The 22,248-nt window shown below is 42.8% G+C and overlaps 1 protein-coding gene across 3 annotated transcripts in view; it reads right to left on the bottom strand.

The window, feature by feature from the left end:
• UTP20 (UTP20 small subunit processome component) overlaps nucleotides 1-19,258 on the bottom strand; it is a 117,590-nt gene extending 98,332 nt beyond the window's left edge. The window contains exons 1-19 of one of the 3 annotated variants that reach the window (XM_078858830.1): nucleotides 19,152-19,258; nucleotides 18,820-18,885; nucleotides 18,011-18,091; nucleotides 17,660-17,726; nucleotides 17,312-17,444; nucleotides 16,416-16,604; nucleotides 15,752-15,833; nucleotides 15,231-15,368; nucleotides 13,487-13,642; nucleotides 13,161-13,307; nucleotides 12,050-12,184; nucleotides 11,821-11,898; nucleotides 7,726-7,904; nucleotides 7,033-7,188; nucleotides 6,448-6,536; nucleotides 4,909-5,017; nucleotides 4,438-4,588; nucleotides 3,807-3,869; nucleotides 2,243-2,395 (exon numbers count right to left, since the gene is read on the bottom strand). In XM_078858830.1, the coding sequence (XP_078714956.1) occupies nucleotides 2,243-2,395; nucleotides 3,807-3,869; nucleotides 4,438-4,588; nucleotides 4,909-5,017; nucleotides 6,448-6,536; nucleotides 7,033-7,188; nucleotides 7,726-7,904; nucleotides 11,821-11,898; nucleotides 12,050-12,184; nucleotides 13,161-13,307; nucleotides 13,487-13,642; nucleotides 15,231-15,368; nucleotides 15,752-15,833; nucleotides 16,416-16,604; nucleotides 17,312-17,444; nucleotides 17,660-17,726; nucleotides 18,011-18,091; nucleotides 18,820-18,864 (2,151 nt within the window). In that variant the 5' untranslated portion in view covers nucleotides 18,865-18,885; nucleotides 19,152-19,258. Of the gene's footprint in view, nucleotides 1-2,242; nucleotides 2,396-3,806; nucleotides 3,870-4,437; nucleotides 4,589-4,908; nucleotides 5,018-6,447; nucleotides 6,537-7,032; nucleotides 7,189-7,725; nucleotides 7,905-11,820; nucleotides 11,899-12,049; nucleotides 12,185-13,160; nucleotides 13,308-13,486; nucleotides 13,643-15,230; nucleotides 15,369-15,751; nucleotides 15,834-16,415; nucleotides 16,605-17,311; nucleotides 17,445-17,659; nucleotides 17,727-18,010; nucleotides 18,092-18,819; nucleotides 18,886-19,074 lie in introns of all 3 variants that reach the window. The other 2 variants (XM_078858831.1, XM_078858832.1) reach the window with 2 other exon arrangements.
• Between the last annotated feature and the right edge of the window lie 2,990 nt (nucleotides 19,259-22,248).

Raw genomic sequence — 22,248 nt, 5'->3', positions numbered from 1 at the left:
ACAAAATCATTTCTGATTCAACCACATTATTTGATCAAACCAAACAGTTCTCGTTGAAACCTTCTGCAGCGAGGCCACCAAGATTATATGGCTTGCCAAAGATACATAAAGAAGATACACCTCTTCGTCCCATTGTCTCCACTATCAACTCCCGCACTTACAAACTGGCTCGTTTTTTGTCTGAAATCCTGCGGCCTTTCACTGGAAAAACCACCTCTGCGTCTGTAAAAGACGTAGTTCCAGACATACAGTACCCTCGCGTTTACAAACTAAGTTGCCTCTGTGGTAGCAGTTACATTGGAGAAACCAAACGGCATGTCTCGGACCGCATCCGTGAACATAAAGCAGATTTGAAACACGGTAGGACAAACACCTCAGCCGTGGCAGATCACTGTTACAATTCAGTGGGCTCACATGATATTGACTTCTCCAAGACAGAGGTTCTCTGGAAGCCATCCGGCTACCATGAGAGATTCGTCCATGAGGCGATCCACATATACAAACACAGAGACAATTTCAACCGAGAAGATGGATTCTGGCTCAGCAATCATTGGAAGGACGTAATAAACCATTTCGGATCTTAACTCATTGTGTTCACGTTTATGGTGACTTTCAGACCGCAGTCCACTCACTGACATTGACTATATATCTTATATTCTCCGCAAGGAATGAATTCTTTGCTCCACTGCAAGCCTCCTACCACTAGTCTCCCATTGCGCCATATTATTAACATTCCTTCCCTTGTGACTGCAGGGATTCATCTTCTTGGTTCTTTCGGTGAAGTCACGTAGAAGGGAAGTAATAAAATAATAAAAATAAAACATAATAAGCATATTATATATTTTTTACGATGTAGAATTGTAATGTATTACTTACTGTTAGTAACTCAGCTTATTGTAGAGTATATTTAGTATACTGATGATACAATGTAGATTATACTTTAGTTGTTTACGTGGTGGTTTTAGTTACTGCAGCTACATACTATTAACACTCCTTCCCTTTATTAATGCTACCCCTATCCCCTCCCTTTGATGCTGCTAATCCTGCATAATGCACGGACATAAGTAGTACTATTCACATACCTGCATTTCCCATATCCCCTCCCTTTGATGCTGCTAATCCTGCATAATGCACGGGCATAAGTAGTACTAATCACATACCTGCATTTCCCATATCCCCTCCCTTTGATGCTGCTAATCCTGCATAATGCACAGGCATAAGTAGTACTAAACACATACCTGCATTTCCCATAAATATGCTAAATTCCTCTTGATATGCATATTCTTTCGTCAAGGCGCCCTTTTCCCCCCTTCCAACCCAGCTTATATATATGCTCCAAGCACGTGTGCTGTTTCATTCAGACGCTGTCACCTCGACAGACCTGGTTTTCACCTGAGGACGGCTGCTTGCGTTGTGGCCGAAACGTCGTGAGAATTATTTTATTATGTTTTATTTTTATTATTTTATTACTTCCCTTCTACGTGACTTTACCGAAAGAACCAAGAAGATTCCTTCCCTTTATTAATTCTGACCTCACTTCCTCCCTTTGATGCTGCTAATCCTGCATAATGCATGGGCATAGTGACTTTAAACCCCTCACCAGACCCCCTACGCATTTCACAAGTAGCACTAATCGCATTTCTGCATTTCCCATAAATATGCTAAATTCCTCTTGATATGCAAATTATTTTGTCAAGACGCTCTTCGCCCCTCCATCCCAACATAAATAGTCGCTCCAAGCCTGGGGCGTTCAAGACCTGTTCTTCACCTGAAGACGGCTACTTGCGTTGTGGCCAAAACGTCGTGAGAATTATTTTATGTTTTATTTTTATTATTTTATTAATTTCTTTCTACGTGACTTTACCGAAAGAACCAAGAAGATACATCTATGACAATTACGCAAACACCAAAAAAATGCTCATTACACGATTTCCAAACTTTTTTCTCCAACGATCCCAGCACAGACCCCCGCCGCCTGCCCCACGGTGAGTGAGTGCTGCCGTGCGGTCTGCACATGACTCAATGCGTTCACTGACAATGATATTTGCAGCAGAAGATGGTGCTTGCGCAATCCTTCACGCACATTCCAAATGTTTGCACCTGATTCACGCCGCAGTCTGCATCCCCTACCTCACAGCCCAAAAGGCTTCCATGTCCCCCCTCCTTCCCCTACCAGGTGAGAAGCGCCGGTGTGTACGCACAACCGCCTAATCCGAGAGAGAGAACGGCTTGGCCGCCATACCTGTTGGTAGGGTCCCTCCGGGACACAGTCGGACAGCAGGTCGTAGCGCAGTTTGCGCATATGCAGCAGCTTCTCACGGTATTCCGGCAACGTGGGCTCCACCAGCTCCGCTCGCAGGCAGATCTCGAACACGCTCGTCTGCTTCGACGCCTCCTACCCCCACCGCATCGTAACACAAACAATCAGCGTCGATATCACCTCCGTACAAGACTTGACAAAAGAGGACGCTTTGTAAAAGTATGCAGATTATTTGGTGATGCTGTGTTTGGCAGCGGTGCACAGACAGAAATAATGCCTTAAAATGGAAAAATATAATAGGTGACTTTTCGGACAATATGCCTCCTTCAGCGCATAGATAGGGTGGCCAGAGACATGGAATGGAGAGACGTAACTATTCACTCCATCACTCTGGAGCTATTCACTCCATCTCTCTGGCCTCTCAGGTCCTTTGAAGAAGGGCCATTGCCCAAAAGGTCCCTTATTATATTGTTCCTGAAGGCAGCGTTATTGACGAATGCATTGAGTGGTTATGAAAGTTAAATCTACTTACCACAACTATTTGTTAATTCTGAACAAGTGTGTATGTGGTATATAAAATGGCTGGTGTATTGCAGGCACACTAGCCACTACTTTGATTCTCTCCCAAAAAAAAGTGTGATTATATTCTCAAATTCTTTCATGGTGTGCTCTGCAGCACTATATTTGTCTTATTTCCAACAAAAGCTAACAATGTGTATATATATACATTTCAGTCATTACTTTGCAGGGCCATTCTCAAAACATTAAATGGCTGATGATGTATAGGCTGGATGCGAATATTTGAACGAGGCGGAGAGAGAGAAGGTTCGACATAAGAATACAGTAGAACCCCTCTTAACGAGCACCCCTGTTAACGACTAATCATTTAACGACGGGCCTCCATAGAGCCCAATGTGTTCGCATACCGACCATTCTCCTAGTAACGACGGGCTGTTGTAGGTAAAGTCATTTTTAATTAATGCATTAATTAACAATGTTTATTTTAATGTTTTTGTTTATAACGTTAGTATCTTTATGTATTAAAATCCATTGTTTAAATATGACAAAGTACGATTTTTGGATGAAGGGTAACTCTAAATGCTATCGGAACGAATGAAGGCTTTAACGTGTATTTCCTATACTCGCTTAATAACCAAATCGCTTAACGACTGGTTTCGTGGAACCATTTACCATCGTTAAGAGCGGTTCTACTGTACAAGTGCTCCTGGCCGACTGGCTGGGAAGGGCAGATTGAGGATCATGTCCAAAGGAAGTGCGGGGTTGCTCGTTATCTTGAAGCTAAAGAGGAGATCACACTCCCTCTCCGTGTGCAGTCTCTAATCGACGGGCCCCAGGTCGTGCGGGGTTTGACTGGACACCCTAAACAGGACTGTGGTTTAATCAAAAACATCTTAAATACAAACATCTTGCATCTTCCCATAAATAAGGCATTTTTGGGTCAATCACTCCTAAGTTCATTGGCTAAAAGATTCCAGCCACGTTAACCTCCGATGTTATAATTAAATGTTGAAGTAGGGAATTTTACCTCATCAACCTTGTGCAGATTTACTTCAAAATTATTGAGTATTCTTAGGGTCAGTAGCCGCACCTATGAGAAGAGACAAATACAAATAGCATTGCAGCAAAGATCATTTGCAAATATTCCATTATGTATGTAATTCACCACAAAACAATGACATTATTGAAAGCTAAACTTAATTTAATATATTTAATATTATAAATGCTTAAGGAATTAAATGCTTACTTTGGAAATAGCTAGTTTCTGTGTAAAGGAGGTATTTGACCATAAGCTAGGCTAAAGCTACATTTTGGATAAGAAAGACATGTGATCTAAATTAGATTTGTATTTTACAAGAGCCCCATTACCAATGTTTCCTTGCCTTCGCTATGAGCAACACAATAGACATGACACCTCTTTCCCATATGTATCCATCTACAGAAAAAACCAGGAGTATTTTATTTGACAGATCTCACCAGCCACAAGGCCTCCTCGGAGTGGCCATTTTCAGCAGCATTGGTTTAATTCAAGCGATCTTCAGTATCTCATCAGCAGTGCTATGCTTATTTAAACCAATGCTCTGTTAGATGCGTGCCCTGCATTGATTCAGCTACACAAGACGTGTTTTTCCTTCATTTCTAGAAACAAATTAAGGTACCCTTGCACTGGAGGAGGAGAGATTTTTCTCAAGCGGAGGAAAAATCTCCAGCAGATGCTGTGCTGAGAGCAGGTGGTGCTGCCCTGTCAGTGCCAGCCTCGTGTAGCACAGGTCTGCCAGCAGCAGCACGGACAGCTCGCTGGGGAAACGCCTGGAGAGCAGATCCATGGAGTTACACACCCATTCATAGTTACACACCCATTCATAGCTACACACCCATTCATAGTTACACACCCATGAATAGAGCCACACACCCATTCATAGAGCCACACACCCATTCATAGCGTTACACACCCATGAATAGAGTTACACTCAATCATGGTTACACACCCATTCATAGAGTTACACACTGTTTCTGCTGGGTGGACAACTGGTGATCTCTGATTTGCAATACAAAGGTGCTAACCATTATACCACCACGCCACAATAAGCAAAGAGCAGAGTTGTCCTGGTGAAGAGTGAGCTTCTTACTGCACCAGCGTGATGACCAGTGGGCAAGGCAAGACAGCAAGCACATCCACGTCCTCCGTCAGGCTGAGCAGCGACGAGACGGCCTGCCTCAGCACAAACAGCAAAAGCCCTGCATGCGGCCCGAAAGAAACGTTACAAAACAATCGGTTGCTTGAATGCCCCCACAGCGTGGATGAATATCACACGAAGGAGCTGGCGTATCTCCAGAAGGTGTATTTGAAAAGCTGTCAGCACCAAAACGAGGGCAGTGATGGTATGCATACAACAAACGTGGAATTAAACATGCGCAAGGCATTTGGAAGAAGTGTTAAAAACAAATACCGGCCCAATCCAGCCGTCGACATTCAAACAAATAGTAAAAATGACAGTGTATCGGAATGGGGTCACGAATAATAAAATCAGCAACACGAGTTTCTCTTAAACTGCGCAATAAATCCAAGTGACCCAGCGATACATAACATGTAATGACGATTTTTATTATGAATGTATAAATACCAACTCCCAATGTTGATTTGTATGTGCACCTAAGAATCAGTGCATGTACATCCGAAGTGCAAAAACCATTATACAGCCAAAATTGAGTTTGTCATACGCAAACCCATTGACCTTCAATCGTTCTGGGCTTGCCCGGCAGTCATCATCGGTTTGATATAACGGCCATCAACACAAAAACGAAGACTGGGCTCTGCTCTACTGTTAGTGGCAAACTCTGCAGCCATTCATAGGGCAAAATCACACAGGTCCCTAATGATGCAATCTAATGAGGCCACGTCACCAGGTATTGTGGTGCCCATGTTCGAAATTAATCTGGGCTCATGAAGTTTTACGTTTCAAGTTTCGTTTTGTTTCATTTTCAAGGGTGACCTGGATCACCAAAATTGCAAAAGCAAAACGAATAAAAGTACAGCAATGAGATAAAGCCATCAGAGCAAAGAACACAAATAAAAAATAAGCACATGAAAAATCTAATATATTTCAAATATTAATCAATGTTAAATGAAAGATAAATATTCAATTTCCTGCAGCGCAAACAGCTCGGGAAGATTGGCTCAACACGGCAGAGGTGATAACTATGTTACTAAAGAGAAAAAACTTTCCTTGCCCCTGTACAAATCAATCTAGGTGATGAGACCATATTTCTAAAAGCCATATAGTATTGAAAGATTGTGCAAGAGCAGAGATCTAAGCTTTCCTCTCCATTATTTAACGCGACAGCAAATCCTTGCAGACCCATGACAGGAAAAAAAAAATCACAATTTCTTTGGCCTTAGCAGATTATAATAATCATAAAAAGATGAAGGTGAGGTAAATTTTATTTCGGAAGTGCTAGATCTGCCATGACGACAAAGTGATCCAATCAAATAACTCACAAATATAATACAGTAGGCAGAAGTATATCAGTCTTCTTGGAGAGCATTAACAGCACAGGGAGCCTCAGAACAAAATACACTGACAACAGACACAGAACATACAAAACAATGCTTGGGATAATATTCACGTTAGAATGGATATTGGCAATCAATATTATACAAATATCACCTGATATTGGCTCGCCTTGGATTCTGACCACAGCTACTGTTTTATCAATGAGCTCGCAGATGGTATTGACAAACATCTTCTCAAGTGGCCTGTGAGAGAAAGGGGCATTGGTAGTTAAATTCACACATTACATACATTACGAGACTTCTCACTAAATGGTGACGTCAATGACCTTCCCTGGAGCCTTTTCTCGTTATCATAATGCCAGCGTTAACACCACACCACTTCATGAAGACGATGCCCAAGGACAGGCTGTGCAACAATAAAGACCACCCCTCAATTCCAGTAGAATCTGCAAGTTAATTTCACAGAATAAAATGCCAATCTATCATTCTTTTACAGCAAGAACAACTAATAAAACATTGGCATGTGCAGGATGTACATGTATTACAATCAGAAATCCCGTTGAATTACACAAACGTTTAAACCGATGTATATATTAGTTACACTTATTATGCAATTAATAACAATCACACCAACCAACTCATTCCACCGTATATACAACCCCACATCCAGCATAACGGTGAGCACGGGCACACATGTTCACATTTCTGTATGCGACACCGAATGCATTCGTTGACATACCGAATATGTGGAAGCACAAGGAGAGTGGCCCAGAGGAGAGGCAGCCGCTCCTCCCAGCCGTCGCCCGGCATCTCCAGCAGCCCCAGCAGGTACTCCGCTACATTCAAGTACGTCCCCTGCTCCTCCACCGCACTCTTTCCCTTCTTCAGGGCGCTCCTGTCAGCATCCAAGGGACGAGGCCTTTCAAGTAAATTACCGTTCTGCCTCGTCGTGATACTCACCAATTGAGCCTTGATGACAACAATCACAACCGGGCTATACGATGCAAATTGCTTCTGTTTATTATGCAATTAATTCAACGAGGAAATGGAACTATTAAATCAGTTTGTGTGCTGGTGCTGGATAGATGTTTGCAGCGTGGAACTATGCAAAGTGCCACTGGCTTTGGAGCAGCCTTCTTCATGCGGCAGTGGTTTGATTGTGGCTAATGATGAATTATGGACTCGTTGATATATAAATGCATGACAGACTTGTTACTAACGTGGACCAAATAATGGAAATATATTGCCGAGGTAGAACTCTTGATGTGGAGCGAATGTCCAAGAATAACAGAATTGGAGAATAAGATTAACATATCTTACATGCATCAATACACTTTCCTGCAGTGGAGTTTTCATGTTTACACATGATGCATTTACAATGTATCACAAGCAAGATGTCATCGTGCTGTGCGGATGAGGCAAATCGCTTCACCTTCGCTGTTTCCCCAAGAAGAGGAGAGGATATTTCTCAAAAGGCATGGAACCATCAGTAGGCGGTGGGGCTTTCTTTAGCACAAGATGGGCCAAGAGGCCCACAGCCATATCTGATTGGTCTTCCTGATCCTTCAGGAAGGAACACTCCAGGTACTGCAGCAGTTGAGGCAAGAATAACTGCACAATGAGAAAGGTACAGAATCAGTATGACTTGTGCATCCACCATGGTTGCTCTATGCACAACAAACGAGGCCATAATTTACTACTTTGTCACTGTGTTATACAGCAATCCCTCGCTAACCGCGGACTTGCCAACCATGGAATGCATGTACACACGGTTTATTATTACGTGTTAACCAATGTACCAAATGGAGCCTGGACATTTTGAGTACCCACAGGTCGGTAACACCCATTTACAGATTTTGCTGGGTCGCGGTTCTCCTCCGTGCCACAGCACCACCCGTGGGCCACCCGTGGTGCTGCGTAGCTCTTCAACTGTCCCCTCTGTTTTGTTGCGATTCTCGCAGCACATAGACCACGTCGCTAGTGTTGCTGGTGGTGCTTCTAAAAATGAAAAAGTGTCCTATATGCCGCGCAGCCATAACTGCTGATGGCCGTCACTGTGCCCACTCATCTGTCATTGATGAACCAAACAGGGGGAGGATGGGCTGAGCTCCTCCTTCTAACCATCCTTTCACCCATTATCTCATTGTCACCGTGTTAAGTTTTTTGTATTTACTTTGTCGTCCTTCCCCAGCATCTCTGGCTACGTACGGTGCGAAACAAGTTAAACAGACATATATATATCGTCATTGTCATCATGGTCATCATGGATGTCTATCATCAATATTAAAGGTATGTAAAAAGTAAATGTAATTCTAGATTTGAAGCTTTCGTGACTGCAAGGATTCATATTCTTAGGTTTTTTCGGTAAAGTCACGTAGGTAAAAAAATTTAAATTAATGAAAGTAAAATAAAAAATAAAATAAAAAATCACAACATTTCGGAGGCAACACAAGCTTCTGTCTTCAGGTGGAACCTTCACAGCCCGACAGCTGTATCAAGTAAATGAGAGATTACAAGAGATACCACTCCGTATATATAATGGTTGAGGGAGGGGGGGCAGGAACGGCCCACTTTTTATTATTATGGTAAGGTGCGGCTTGAGACTACGAATAGACTACCTAACAAATGACTGAGCCTTTATTATGGAGAGGTGCGGTTTGTGACTACGCCTAGCCTACATAACAAAATGCTGCAAATGAGACCGAGCCTCTGCCATGTAGATGGTAATAGACTACATAACAAATGACTGAGCCTTTATTATGGAGAGGTTCGGTTTGTGACTACGCCTAGCCTACATAACAAAAGTGTGAAAAAAGAAGCTAAACCTGGTAAAACAAAACTGGCTGTCTATCAGTAACATGTAATAGTTGTCTGTCAAATAAGATGGTCCAAATAAGTGTAGTTAAATCTTTTTTGCATGGTTAATCACATCTTTCCAATGATTACTCAGTTTGTAACCATCATCATGTCCCTCTCTAAAACCATCAGCGGCAAGACCTCCCAGACTCTATGGTCTTCCCAAGATCCATAAAGAAGGCACCCCGCTATGACCCATCGTGTCGACTATAAATTCTCCTACCTACAAACTAGCCCGGTTTCTATCAGATACTCTGCTTCCCTTCACAGGCAAGACCTCTTCGGCAGTACTCAACTCAACCCAATTAGTCTCTATGGTTAAGGACATGGTACTATCTCCTGATGACATCCTCGTCAGTTTTAATGTAGTATCTCTGTTTACCAAAGTCCCAGTACCGGACACCCTAACAATAATTGAGGACTTGGTCCAACATGGATTGAATTCTGATGTACCTGCGCTGTTTAGGCATTGCCTCACCAACACCTATTTTACCTGGAATGGCACCTTCTACAAACAGAATGAGGGTACCCCTATGGGCTCCCCCTTGTCACCAGTGATAGCCAACATGTTCATGGAAAAGTTTGAATCAGACGCCATCCAGACATCCACCCTGCGTCCTTCCCTGTGGAAGAGGTATGTGGATGACACTTCCGTCATTTGGCCACATGGCCTCCCAGCATTGAACCACTTCTTGGACCACATCAATTCCAGACACCCATCCATCAGATTCACCATGGAAGTGGAGAAAGATGGTAAACTACCATTCTTGGATATTCTGTTTGAGAGGAGACCTGACGGATCCTTGGGACATTCTGTCTACAGGAAAGCCACCCACACAGATTCCTACTTGAAACCGGATTCCCACCACCACCCATCTCAAAAGAATTCTCTCATCAAAACGCTATACCACAGAGCTCATGGCATTTCTGACCAACACCAACTGGCCGGTGAATTAAGACATGTACATCGGGCCCTCAGGATGAACGGATACTCTGACCGCACCATCCGCCAAGCTGTTTCTCCCACCATACAGAAACAGCCACATGAAACTCCGACCAAAACTATCACGTTACCATACATAGCAGGCGTGACCAAAAAGATCTCCAAAATTCTAAACAAACATAAGATCCAAGTCCGATTCAGTACAGTGCATAAAATCCGTGATCGGATTCCATCTGTGAAGGATGTCGTTCCTGACTTACAGTATCCTGGAGTCTACAAACTGAGTTGCAGTTGTGATTGCTACATTGGAGAAACGAAACGTCATGTTTCTGATCGTGTCCGCGAGCACAAGTCAGATCTGAAACACGGCCGAACTGATTCTTCGGCCGTTGCCAATCATTGCTACAACTCTGTGGGCTCTCATGAAATTGTCTTTTCCGAGACTAAGGTGCTCTGCAAACCTCCTGGCTACCATCAAAGGTTTGTACACGAAGCCATACAAATATACAAACAGACATAATTTCAACCATGATGATGGTTACAAACTGAGTAATCATTGGAAAGATGTGATTAACCATGCAAAAAAGATGTAACTACACTTATTTGGACCATCTTATTTGACAGACAACTATTACAGGTTACTGATAGACAGCCAGTTTTGTTTTACCAGATTTAGCTTCTTTTTTCACACTTTTGTTATGTAGACTAGGCGTAGTCACAAACCGAACCTCTCCATAATAAAGGCTCAGTCATTTGTTATGTAGTCCATTACCATCTACATGGCAGAGGCTCGGTCTCATTTGCAGCATTTTGTTATGTAGGCTAGGCGTAGTCAAAAACCGCACCTCTCCATAATAAAGGCTCAGTCATTTGTTATGTAGTCTATTCGTAGTCTCAAGCCGCACCTTACCATAATAATAAAAAGTGGGCCGTTCCTGGCCCCCCCCCCCTCAACCATTATATATACGGAGTGGTATCTCTTGTAATCTCTCATTTACTTGATACAGCTGTCGGGCTGTAACGGTTCCACCTGAAGACGGAAGCTTGGGTTGCCTCCGAAACGTCGTGATTTTTTATTTTATTTTAGTTTTATTAATTTAAATTTTTTACCTACGTGACTTTACCGAAAAAACCTAAGAATAGTAAATGTAATGTATGTTCGTCCTATTATGTTATTGTGTAATGTAATGTATTCTATTTGTGTTTAGTGAATAAACAGGCAACTTAGTTCAGATATGATGAGCCTGACCATGGCTGGTTCCCCTAACCCCCCCTATTTCCCATAGGGCCCGGGACCTAAACCCCACGATTCGCGAGGGATTGATGTACACTTAAAATCAGGTTTGGGAAAGGATATTTTTTATTAAAGTGTATGTAACAAGTTATGTTCTCAAAGTATATAAAATAACAATGTTGTTCAATCATAGTTGTTATTCCAGCTTCGTGTGCATCGAAACATTACTACACAATTATCAAATCAATGAGACAACCACTCTTGACTTTTCAAAGGGGTCCCCTCTTTTTACCTACGGTGGATGCCCGATGGACCAAAGTGAACCTGACCAGGATTTGTACTCATAACCTTCCAAAATTGAAAAATTCAGCTGCAATGCTAAACAAACTATACAAAATATAAAACGAACAACTGATGCGGTCCCAAAAATCCTTATCTTAGGGCACCACATCCTAATCTCTTGTCCTAAAAACGTGGCTGCAGCGTACACATACCTGCTCAAAATCTGGCACGTCAAACATTTCCAGGCAGAAATTAATCACAGTCTCCTGGCTGCAGCTGCTGTCAAACACCTGAAAGAGAACGCACACAAAGCTATAAAAAAAACCAATAATCCAAGCGCATTAATTCGTAATTATATCATAAATCACTATGGTCACATGAAATACACGCACGGCCAAGCTGTAGTGGAAAAATAATTGCGCGCAGAGGAGAAGGGCTTACTGCTCGGAGGAGTTGCTCCACGGCGTGGCTGGGCAGGAACGCGTGCTCGGCCAGCAGGAGGGTGGACACCACCTTGAGCAGCGAGGATGCACGCTCGTGCGGTACTTGGAATCCCTCCAACAGCCTCACCAGCACCTGTTGATTGACATTTGTACAACTCCACTTTAATCTCACACACATGAACGCAAAGCTCGTGCATGGATTGGAACAAGTACAGGAGACCCTTGAATATCAGTGGTGGGGGGGGGGGGGGTACTACGAAATCCAATACCGCAATATCTAATACTTAAGCCTTACCAAAATTATGGGGTTAGGTAAAAAGTCAACCAAAAATAGACAACACAATTAAAATAAGTACCGTACTGCACACAAAAAAAATGTAAATACACATGTAAAAAAAAAGCATTCCTAGACAATAAATAGGAGTATAAATACTGTACTCAACGATCAACGAAGATGACCCAAAGTGGGTTTTGTGTGCGTGTGTTTGTACGCGAGTGGGGAGCGGTAGTGTAGCGGTTAGCGCGCTGCGCTACGAACCCAGCGACCCAAGTTTAATTCCCATTCACGGCCAACACCAGTGAAGTTTATCTGAATCGGTCCTGGGCCTCCCCAAGGTCGACTCAGCCTCAAATGAGTACGTGGAGCAGTGTGTAAATATTGCCACTGGGGGGACAAAGGCGGCCGGGCGTGGTGTTTGCCACCCACCACCTCGTGTGCCTTGTTGGCCATCAGAGGTGCTCGCTAACAGCATTTGCCAACAGTGTTAATAGGAGAGTCTTTGTCCGCGAGATCCTTGCACAGCAAAGATTGAGGTCCCACCGACTCTCTCATGTCTCTTGCCTGCCTTGTCCCACCTCAAGGTATCAGCAAATGACTCAGTACTTCTGTGTACAGAATACCCACGAAAAGCCAAACCCCCGCGATAACTAAACTGGTATACAAAGAGGTTGCCCACGATAGGTCGAAACAACGGAAGATAAACCTGCGATATTCAAGGGCCTCCTGTACTAGAGTGAAGTTCAAATGGTAAAACAGTTTTAAGCTTTATAGTTTTGGTTTAAAGTAAAGGTCCAGCGGTATTATGGGGGGCACATGGATTGCAACTCACGAGGCTGATCTTCTCCGGTTCTGTGACCTTCTTTCCACGCCCGTGCTTGAGCAATGTGAGAATGACCACCAGCAGTCTCTCCATCTGCTCCCAGCCTTCAGCATCACCGTCTCCAGCCAACATTTGGCTTAGCTTTGCAACAGCATCCTGTGTAGATGAGAATTAATCAAATGAAATAAATGTGCTTATGTCATACAACTGACACGCCACACTCAATAATCATGTAGATATGATCACACCCATTACATCACGAAATATACGCTGAACCACAAAAGCACGTGTGTCCTTTTGCACTTATATAAACGAGTGAATATGTTAAGGCATACCAGCAGGGAGTCCCAGACCACCGGGCAGTGCTCCTTGAGCATGTGGTCCCCTACCCACTGGACCATCTGGCACAGAGAGTGGCTCACGTCTGCCCAGGGCAGAGGAGGCCCCACCTTTGTTCGGGGTCCCAGCTTCTCCAGCATTATCGGCAGCACCTGAAGCATGCAAACGGTGGTCCAATACGTTCCCTTATGAATACCAACATACTCTTGTGCCTCACAGTAAGCACCTAGGTTTGATTCCTAACACTGGGCACCTCTCTGTGTGTGGTTTGTATGTTCTCTGCCTAATTTGCTCCATTTCCACCCACAACTAAACATATATGGCATTATTCTTTGGTTCTTTTCGGTTAAGTCACGTCTAAAAATAAAATAATAAATTAAAATAACATATTACGACGTTTCGATTGCAACACAAGCAATCATCATCAGGTATAAAAGAAATAGCAACAAAAAATCTAACTAGAAAACTATAGACAGACATACAAGCAGACAGACATCACAACGGCACACAGAGAGAGGACACACATCGGCACAAAGAGAGGGGTTGTCTCTATGACGGTCCCTTAAATATAGAGAGGGGGGGCGAGAACGGAGAGAGGGAGGGGGCAGAGAGAATTAGCATATCAATGAGTGTACGCCAACGTACGCCAACGCAGTACGTTGGCGTACACTCATTGATATGCTAATTCTCTCTGCCCCCTCCCTCTCTCCGTTCTCGCCCCCCCTCTCTATATTTAAGGGACCGTCATAGAGACAACCCCTCTCTTTGTGCCGATGTGTGTCCTCTCTCTGTGTGCCGTTGTGATGTCTGTCTGCTTGTATGTCTGTCTATAGTTTTCTAGTTAGATTTTTTGTTGCTATTTCTTTTATACCTGATGATAATTGCTTGTGTTGCAATCGAAACGTCGTAATATGTTATTTTAATTTATTATTTTATTTTTAGACGTGACTTAACCGAAAAGAACCAAAGAATAATTCCTGCAGTCACGAAAGCTCCTAAATTAATATATGGCATTGGTGTTGGCCAAACATCCTAGTGCAGAACCCTCCTGAAAAAAAATCTTGAGACTCCGTGTGGTTTTTGTTTTTATAGTACGTAAAAAAATAACAGAAAACATGACCTAAGAAAAGTTTCAAAAAGATTAAGTGCTTCTTGTCTGTGATTATGTAAGAAGGATCCAATTTTTATTTTGGGAATGTTGGGACCAAGAAAAGGGTGTGGTTCCTACAAATGATTTCCCCACTGACCTATGTGGGAGAGCTAAGGAGGGCAGTTTAACACATAGGCTTTCGCGACCAATATTATCCATAATAGGTTTTTGGGTTAGATCGCGTAAATATGTGTTGGAAAGGAAGGCACTTTAAACATCATTGGGACGTGAGCTCAAACTAGCGGGAGTCACACCATTTCCAGGCATGCTGCTTCGTATAATGCGATGGTTACGTCATGCCACGCAGAGCACCATCTAGTATGCAGTAGGGCAGTAGTGTAAATGTGCCTTCATGAGCAACACACACACATACAAAGCCGTGTAAAACTCATACGTTCAAACAGCATGTGCGAGAATGCATCGCAAACAAGGAATATTTTGGTCAAGTAGATAAAAGTCATAAGTTGCGAGTTTTACGTGAACTACAGCGGTATGATCGTACACTTTAGATGAGAGGCGTACACGCCAGGATGATACCCGAACCCCCCAACCCCCTCCTTAGCAGTGGAAGCACACAAGATGTGACTCACCCTGCCAGCGCAGGAGTGGAACTGCATGCGGACCCCCCTGCACATCTGAAACAGCAGGCGACCCAACCCATCGCGCTTGTCCGGGTTTTGCTCCAGGTCGGTAAACATCCAATCAAAGAGAGCGCTGTGGTCAGGAACCTGTTTATCGCATCGGTTACGACAAAAACGCAAAAGCACCTCTTATCATATAATCATCACACAATCATGACACCCTATTTTGTCGACCAAGTGGAAAGGTAGTGTTTTTAACACCATTGCTGCTAAAGCAGCATGGAAAATATATACATACCTTTATCCCCTTTTTAGTAATAATATGTATGGCTTTCCAAACTCAATATTATTCCGTTGCTATTTCTAATGTCATAATAAAGTTTTAAGAAACAGACTCTCGGTGCAGTAAAAATCGGCTTCTTTAAGGGGTAAACATGTACTTGGGTAAATAACAAAACAGCTCCCTCCTCCATGAGCTGAGGTCACCATATAAAAACATGAGAATCACAATTTAGCAATACACCATTTACCTTTCTCATCAGAAAGGCGAAGCTCTCAGCTGCAAAATTTTTGATGTGTTCCTTCTTGTGTGCCAGAAGAGTACTGTACATACTGCACAAACACAAAAAGTTAAAATAAAGCTATATAGATTACTGTTTACTACCACAGCTATCCACTTATCAGCTCTCCGATGTAATGGTATAAGAATAATCAGCTCTCCAATGTAATGGTATGAGAGCAAAGGAGAAATTATATATGGATAAGTTTTAGGAATTGAGAACATTATACCTGAATGCCTCATTGATGTCAAATCAAATGAGGCCCAGAAATTAGTCAGTCAGAAAACAATGGATCTCTTCAATACGATTCCATGCTGCAACATGGTTACCCATGATGCAATGTGCCAGAAACATTTGAAATACTTTCCATACAAATGAGTTCGTGCAAACTACATTTTACCCAATAATTATGAAAGGGCAAGTACTTATATGTCAATCTAAGACTTATCTGGAAACAATCTTAAACTGTAATTCTTATCAGGGACCAATGGTGTACGGTACAGTTGCCTACTATTTTTCACAACTTCTCCCTGACCTATGTTATATGAAGGGCCACTGCCTGACACATCAAATATTATGTATTTCCTTTAAGACCGTAATATTATTGACGACCGTGTTGAATTGAGGGGCAGACCTGTAGACATTCTGGATGTCCCGAATGAGGGGCTTCCACAGGTACTTGTAGAGGTAGGCGAGGCAGCAAAAGGCCCACTCCAGCTGGTCAGTGTCCTGCGTTTGCAACAGCCCCGTCACAATGGAAAAAAACTCGGGAAAATGAGGGTAGAAATCTGTCTGCAAGTCCCGGGCCAGCTGCACAACCAGACTGTTGAAGAAACACACAAGCATGCACCATTAGAGACAAAATCTGCACCATCACGCTGAAGACATTGCTCATGGATCCCATACAACTACAAAGGTGCAAGAGGAAATTCTGATTGTCTGGCAACTATCAAGATTATATTTTCAAAATTTATATTAAAATGGTTTCAATATTTTAATGTAATGAAAAAAAGTAAAAATTCACTCGTTTACATGGTCACTCATGTGCCAAAAAATCCATGTAAAATGCAAAAATAATCTCTCAATCAATGGCCTAGAGCCATTTACAGCATTTGCTGTCCAAAATTCTGACATCCAAGTCGGTGAATGCTCATCAATATATATTAAAGGGAAATTTGTGAATGTGTGTCTGTTCGAAATGTTTAGCATACTTCCCGACATGCAACAAACTTGAAATTTGGCATGTGGGTAGCTTCTAGACTGTACACAATGTAAAAAGTATAAAGACTTTGGTATTTTTGTGGGGTTTGGGGCGCAATAATGCATATATTTTGCACGGCAAGTGAGCGGTGACGTCACATCTGTCATGTCACCCGCTTGCGGCAGCGTTACGCAGTGTGCCTGCTGACGTCACGCACCCCCCCCCAACCCTCTGCGTAGGCCGTGTATTAATTCAAGACAAGAATCCAAGTCCCGGGCGAAGCCGGGTAGTAAAGCTAGTGACAGGATAAAAGTACGACGTGGGCTTACTCCAGCAGTGGCTGTAAGGCCAGGCTGTTGGGTACTTGTAGATGTGCTTTGAGGGCCTGGACAACAGCATTTTGGTGGTGTACCAGCTGGGGGAATGACTGGCACAAGCCATTCACCTCTCGTAAAAATGCACCTGCGAACACAAACCGCACATTACAACCAATGCATACTTATACATGAACATTGGCAGGTATTCAAAAAGTCAAAGTTACTTGGCAAAAGAGTATGGGGTAGAACTTACCTGCTGTAGTCACGCAATTATTCAAGGAAAATATTTGTGATCATTTCAAGGTGATAATTCATTTGGAAACTTCCTACACGAAAATGACTGTTTAATGTAATGCATACCAAAATTTTCCGTGGCATTTAGATCCTTCCATTTTTGCAGTCCTTCGTAAAAGTATGTCTCCACCTCCTGAGTCACAGAAACAGTCCAGTTATACACATCTGAAAACAATGGTTCAGTGAGGACACCATTTTATTTTCCAGCCAAAATATCCAAATACTCATTTAGTGCCCACATTCAGATGCTTTTCAGACTGTAACGTATTAACAACGTTCACTAAATTGTGCCGGGGATCAATAAAATGATAAAAACACTTTTCTATATGTATAAATATATATATACTAGCTGATTTAGAAGCGGAAACATGATGACTGGAACAGAGACAATGCCACTGCTGTCCGGAGAGGCCTCACCTCAGAGAGGCTGCCCGTGCGGTCGATCCTGTGGATCACATCGATGTTGACATTCGCCAAACGCTCTGCAAAGGTCAGGAACTGCGGAGAAAAGCGAGAAATAACTTTATCACAGGCTCGACTCATTTTCACTAAATATCACGGGCATAGCTTTTCACACGAATGATAACATGTACTGGTTGATATGTAACGAAGATAGTGGATCTCATTTGTCTTGCCAACTGTTTAGCCCCATTGGGAGCCTCGCCGGCTTGATCCAATTAAGATCAAGATGACGGAAAGGCGACTGACACCAGCATTTGGTAGAAAAGGGGGTAAATTTATCACCATGTTATATAAATCGGCCAGTTTTACACCAACGTCGATGAGTAATTGTCACGGTAATACACGCATCAATAAGCGTCCTCACATCATATGGAATAAAAAAAGTTGTTTTTATCATACCATGTGCAGGAATAATTTTACTATACTTTTAATACGAGTTTATTTAGTAATACTCTTTAAATTAGTGTGTTATTCAACAGCTACCATGAGGTAACTTTCCACGTCTATTTTAAAACTGATCATAAAACAGTTTACATGTTTTATTCTCTTCGGGTCGTATGGTCTAAAGGGCAGTTGCCAACTCAAGCCCACATACACACAGTGTTATTGACGAATTTGTTTTCTAGGATAAGAGTAGTTGCACTGCACACTATGTTTCCATTATAGGGCAATGTTAAGAAAGCAATCGAATACATATCAATTTATTTGTAACGTACAACTTAACCAGGAGATGAAATTAGCCGTTGAAACACTGCTGCACTTACGCGAAACCTGTTTTCAGACTTGTGGTGGCTCGACTTCGTCTTCATTGTGGAGGCCGTTCCGTTGCTCTGTAATCACAAACACGCAGCTTCATTCACGTGTCCAGTGGGCCATGATCTTGCAGCCTGCCTCTTATCGCATCTCCTTGGCCAAAAACACTGCGTTGTTGGAATCTGTATTATCATCAATAACGGTATACATTGTTGTATCTATTGAGGCCTTCAGCGGCTCTATGTATTCAATGAATGCTTCTGTACCTTGTTCGTATGGTGTTGATATACAGTACCGCGTACCGGTGTCTCTGTGGCGATGAACCCGAGATGTGGTGATATACCTCTGAGTTGGTGAACCCTGTTCCCAGCTGTATCTCTGAGCTGACGAGCCGCTCCTGCGTTAAGAATCAAACCCCACGAGGACGATTCACACTCCGGCTCCTCCGTTTCCGACCACGAGCTCCAACACGCACTGTACCGCGCGCTGGCTCCACGTGTGTACAGTGTCCGACGTCACTTCCGGGGTGAAGGTCAGGGGGCGAGGCCTACACCGGAAACGGCGGGTCCGCCGAGTACCCCCTCCCCATCCGCTCGACGTCACCGCGCCTGAGAGGCGCAAGGGTCGAGGCGGAATCGATTCCTCCATCAACCTTCTCCGCATTCGATACAGATGACCGAATCCAAGATTTTACGATTCGAATGTAAGATTCCGCCCTAAAGGAATCGATTTTGAATTCGATTCCATTCGCACCCGCTCCCCCACAAATACAAGGAGAGCGATAAATATTATTCGGGTCTTTCAGTAAAGTCATGTAGATGGTTTAAATAAAATAACAAAAAACTACGACGTTTCGATCACAACACAAGCGATCGTCATCACACAAGCAATCGTCATAAGGAGGAATGTAGGAAAAACAAATTAGCAACGGTGGCTGTGTTCGTGAGACATTCAGCCTGTTTATGTAAAGACAACACAAGATCTCTGGGTTTGATCTTACACGAAGTTCATGATCCACCCTAAACCGCATCCACTGAACAAACCATGGCAGATGCGGATACCTAATGCAGAAATGGAAAATTAAAAACTCTCCAGTAGTGTGCGACTGGTCATCCAAAACAGACCAAAGATCCACAACTACGAAATGAGACTCAACAGCGACACACTCCTCTGCTCCCGATGCGCTTATTTGGTTGACCACCTGCATGTGAAACTAGCTGTTGCTCTGCATCTACAGCAGTCTTGTGAAAGAAGACTATAAAGGAAAAATAGCAATAAACGTATTAACATAATAACTAATAGGTTATCGCAATTCACAAATAAAAATTACTTTACGTATGGCTATGATGTTCAGCACTACCCTGGGGGTGTACACTATAATTAGCAGAGGTGTGGACTCGAGTCAGACTCGAGTCATGAATTTGATGACTTCAGACTCGACTCGACAAAATGTACAAAGACTTGCAACTCGACTTGGACTTTAACATCAATGACTCGTGACTTCACTTGGACTTGCGCCTTTTGACTCGAGAAGACTTGCTACTTCCCATGAAAACTGGGGGAAAAAATGTTCACACGGCCGCGCCGCTCTCAGTTTATCTGCATCTGTGAAAAAAATGTACACCACCTGTATGCATGCAGAGAGCACGCGCGCTGCCTGCACGACATCCAATCACTGTAGTCTCACGTTGTTTTGATTGGACAGCATCTAAGCAGGCACATTGCAAGACAACCAATGAAGCGCAACAAGCAACAACGCGCCAGTTGGCAAAATGATACCGAAGATAGTTTCGTTTGGCTATAAAAATTACGATGTAGTCGACAAAAAACGAGTTGCAATTTGCAAAACATGCGGGTCGAAGATTACAGACGGTGCTGCCACAACGTCTAACTTTGTTCGACACCTGAAGTTGCACAAAGAAAGGTAAGTTTTGAACGAATGCTAAGCACCTTATCGGATGTACCGTAACTTACTAGCTGCTGCATATTTACTGTATCAACGAGACAGTAAACGCACGTCTCCCTTGCCGGTTAATGCTTACAAAAATAGGGATTTTTGAACCCCGATTATATGAGGTACATGAGTGTAACACACTCAGATGGAAAACCTCTTCAACATCATGTCAACGTCCGTTTTAAAGTATCATTTCTACCTTGCTGCTAGACGGATAAACACAAATGTATATCTCAGTCTCTCCAACACACATGAGACAAAAACAGGCCTTCCAGTTTTACTCTTTCAATCGTTCAGTTTCAGAGTGGCTGGTGTGCTGCCTCATTGATGTCGTTTATGTAATTTTGGTTAATCACAACTAAGCTGAACTGTCGCTGAAGACATAAACTATCACAATTAAACAATGAATGAGGCAGCAGTAGACCTGCAATTGCTGTGTGATGCAGCAAGGCACCATGGAATCTGGTGTGCAGGAGAGAGTGAACTATAAAGCAGGGGTTCCCAAACTTTACCATGACAAGGCCCCCCATATAGCAGTAGATTCCAGCCAAGGCCCCCCTGACATGGGCCGTGCCACACTCTTTTTTCTGTGCACCTCCTTTCACAACTCGATGGAGTTGGTGCATCCCTAAACCCATCCAAGTACAACAGGAAACATAGTAAGACATATACACTGTAAAGAGGAAAATGATGACACAGTCACAGAAGATCCACCATTAGCCTTCCCTTTTCATATCATGCCCAAACAGCAGGCAGCGCATGGACATAGCGTGCTACCGTAGTCTAGGTCTGTGAGGCAGCGCACCACTGGGATATATACAGTATATAATAAAATAATAACGATTATAGTAGTAATGTTCAGAGATGCAATAGATTATTATAGTGCAGTTCTTAACTAATGGGGATATTGTTTAGCTTATTTTTGGTTTAATTTGGTTTATTTTACTTATTTAATTTATTCAATTATTTTGTTTTGCTATACTTTTCATGCCAACTTGCCATGGCCCCCCTAGCACCCCCTCGCGACACCCAGGGTTCCCCGTCCCCACTTTGAAAACCACTGCTATAAAGCATATGACTTCAGTTTCTTGAGGGAAAGGGCTTTCTTATGACTTTTGAAGCAGTGAAAATATTCTTAATATTGCATACACTGAAACTGAAATGTATTATCGTATACCGTAGTGTACAATAGACAATGAATATTAACACAACAACATTGATATGAGTAAAGAGTAGTTTCAAATACAACATGTGTGGCAATAAGGGATTTTCTGACATCTGTTTCATATTCTTTTCTGTTACAGGTATGAAGAATACCAGATGAACAAAAGCATCGTAGATGAACCACAACAGCCTTCAATCTCACAATTCCTGGACACTCGTGTAGGGCGTTACAGCATGAGCCACCCACAGCAGAAGGCCATCTCCAATGCGACACTGTCTGACTTGATTATTGATTGCAATTTTCCTCTATCTATTGTGGAAA

The sequence above is a fragment of the Lampetra fluviatilis genome, chromosome 8, assembly GCF_964198595.1.
Source record: "Lampetra fluviatilis chromosome 8, kcLamFluv1.1, whole genome shotgun sequence".
Taxonomy (NCBI): domain Eukaryota; kingdom Metazoa; phylum Chordata; class Hyperoartia; order Petromyzontiformes; family Petromyzontidae; genus Lampetra; species Lampetra fluviatilis.
The sequence above is the reverse complement of the archived record's forward strand: the minus strand, read 5'-3'. Positions and strand labels throughout refer to the sequence as shown.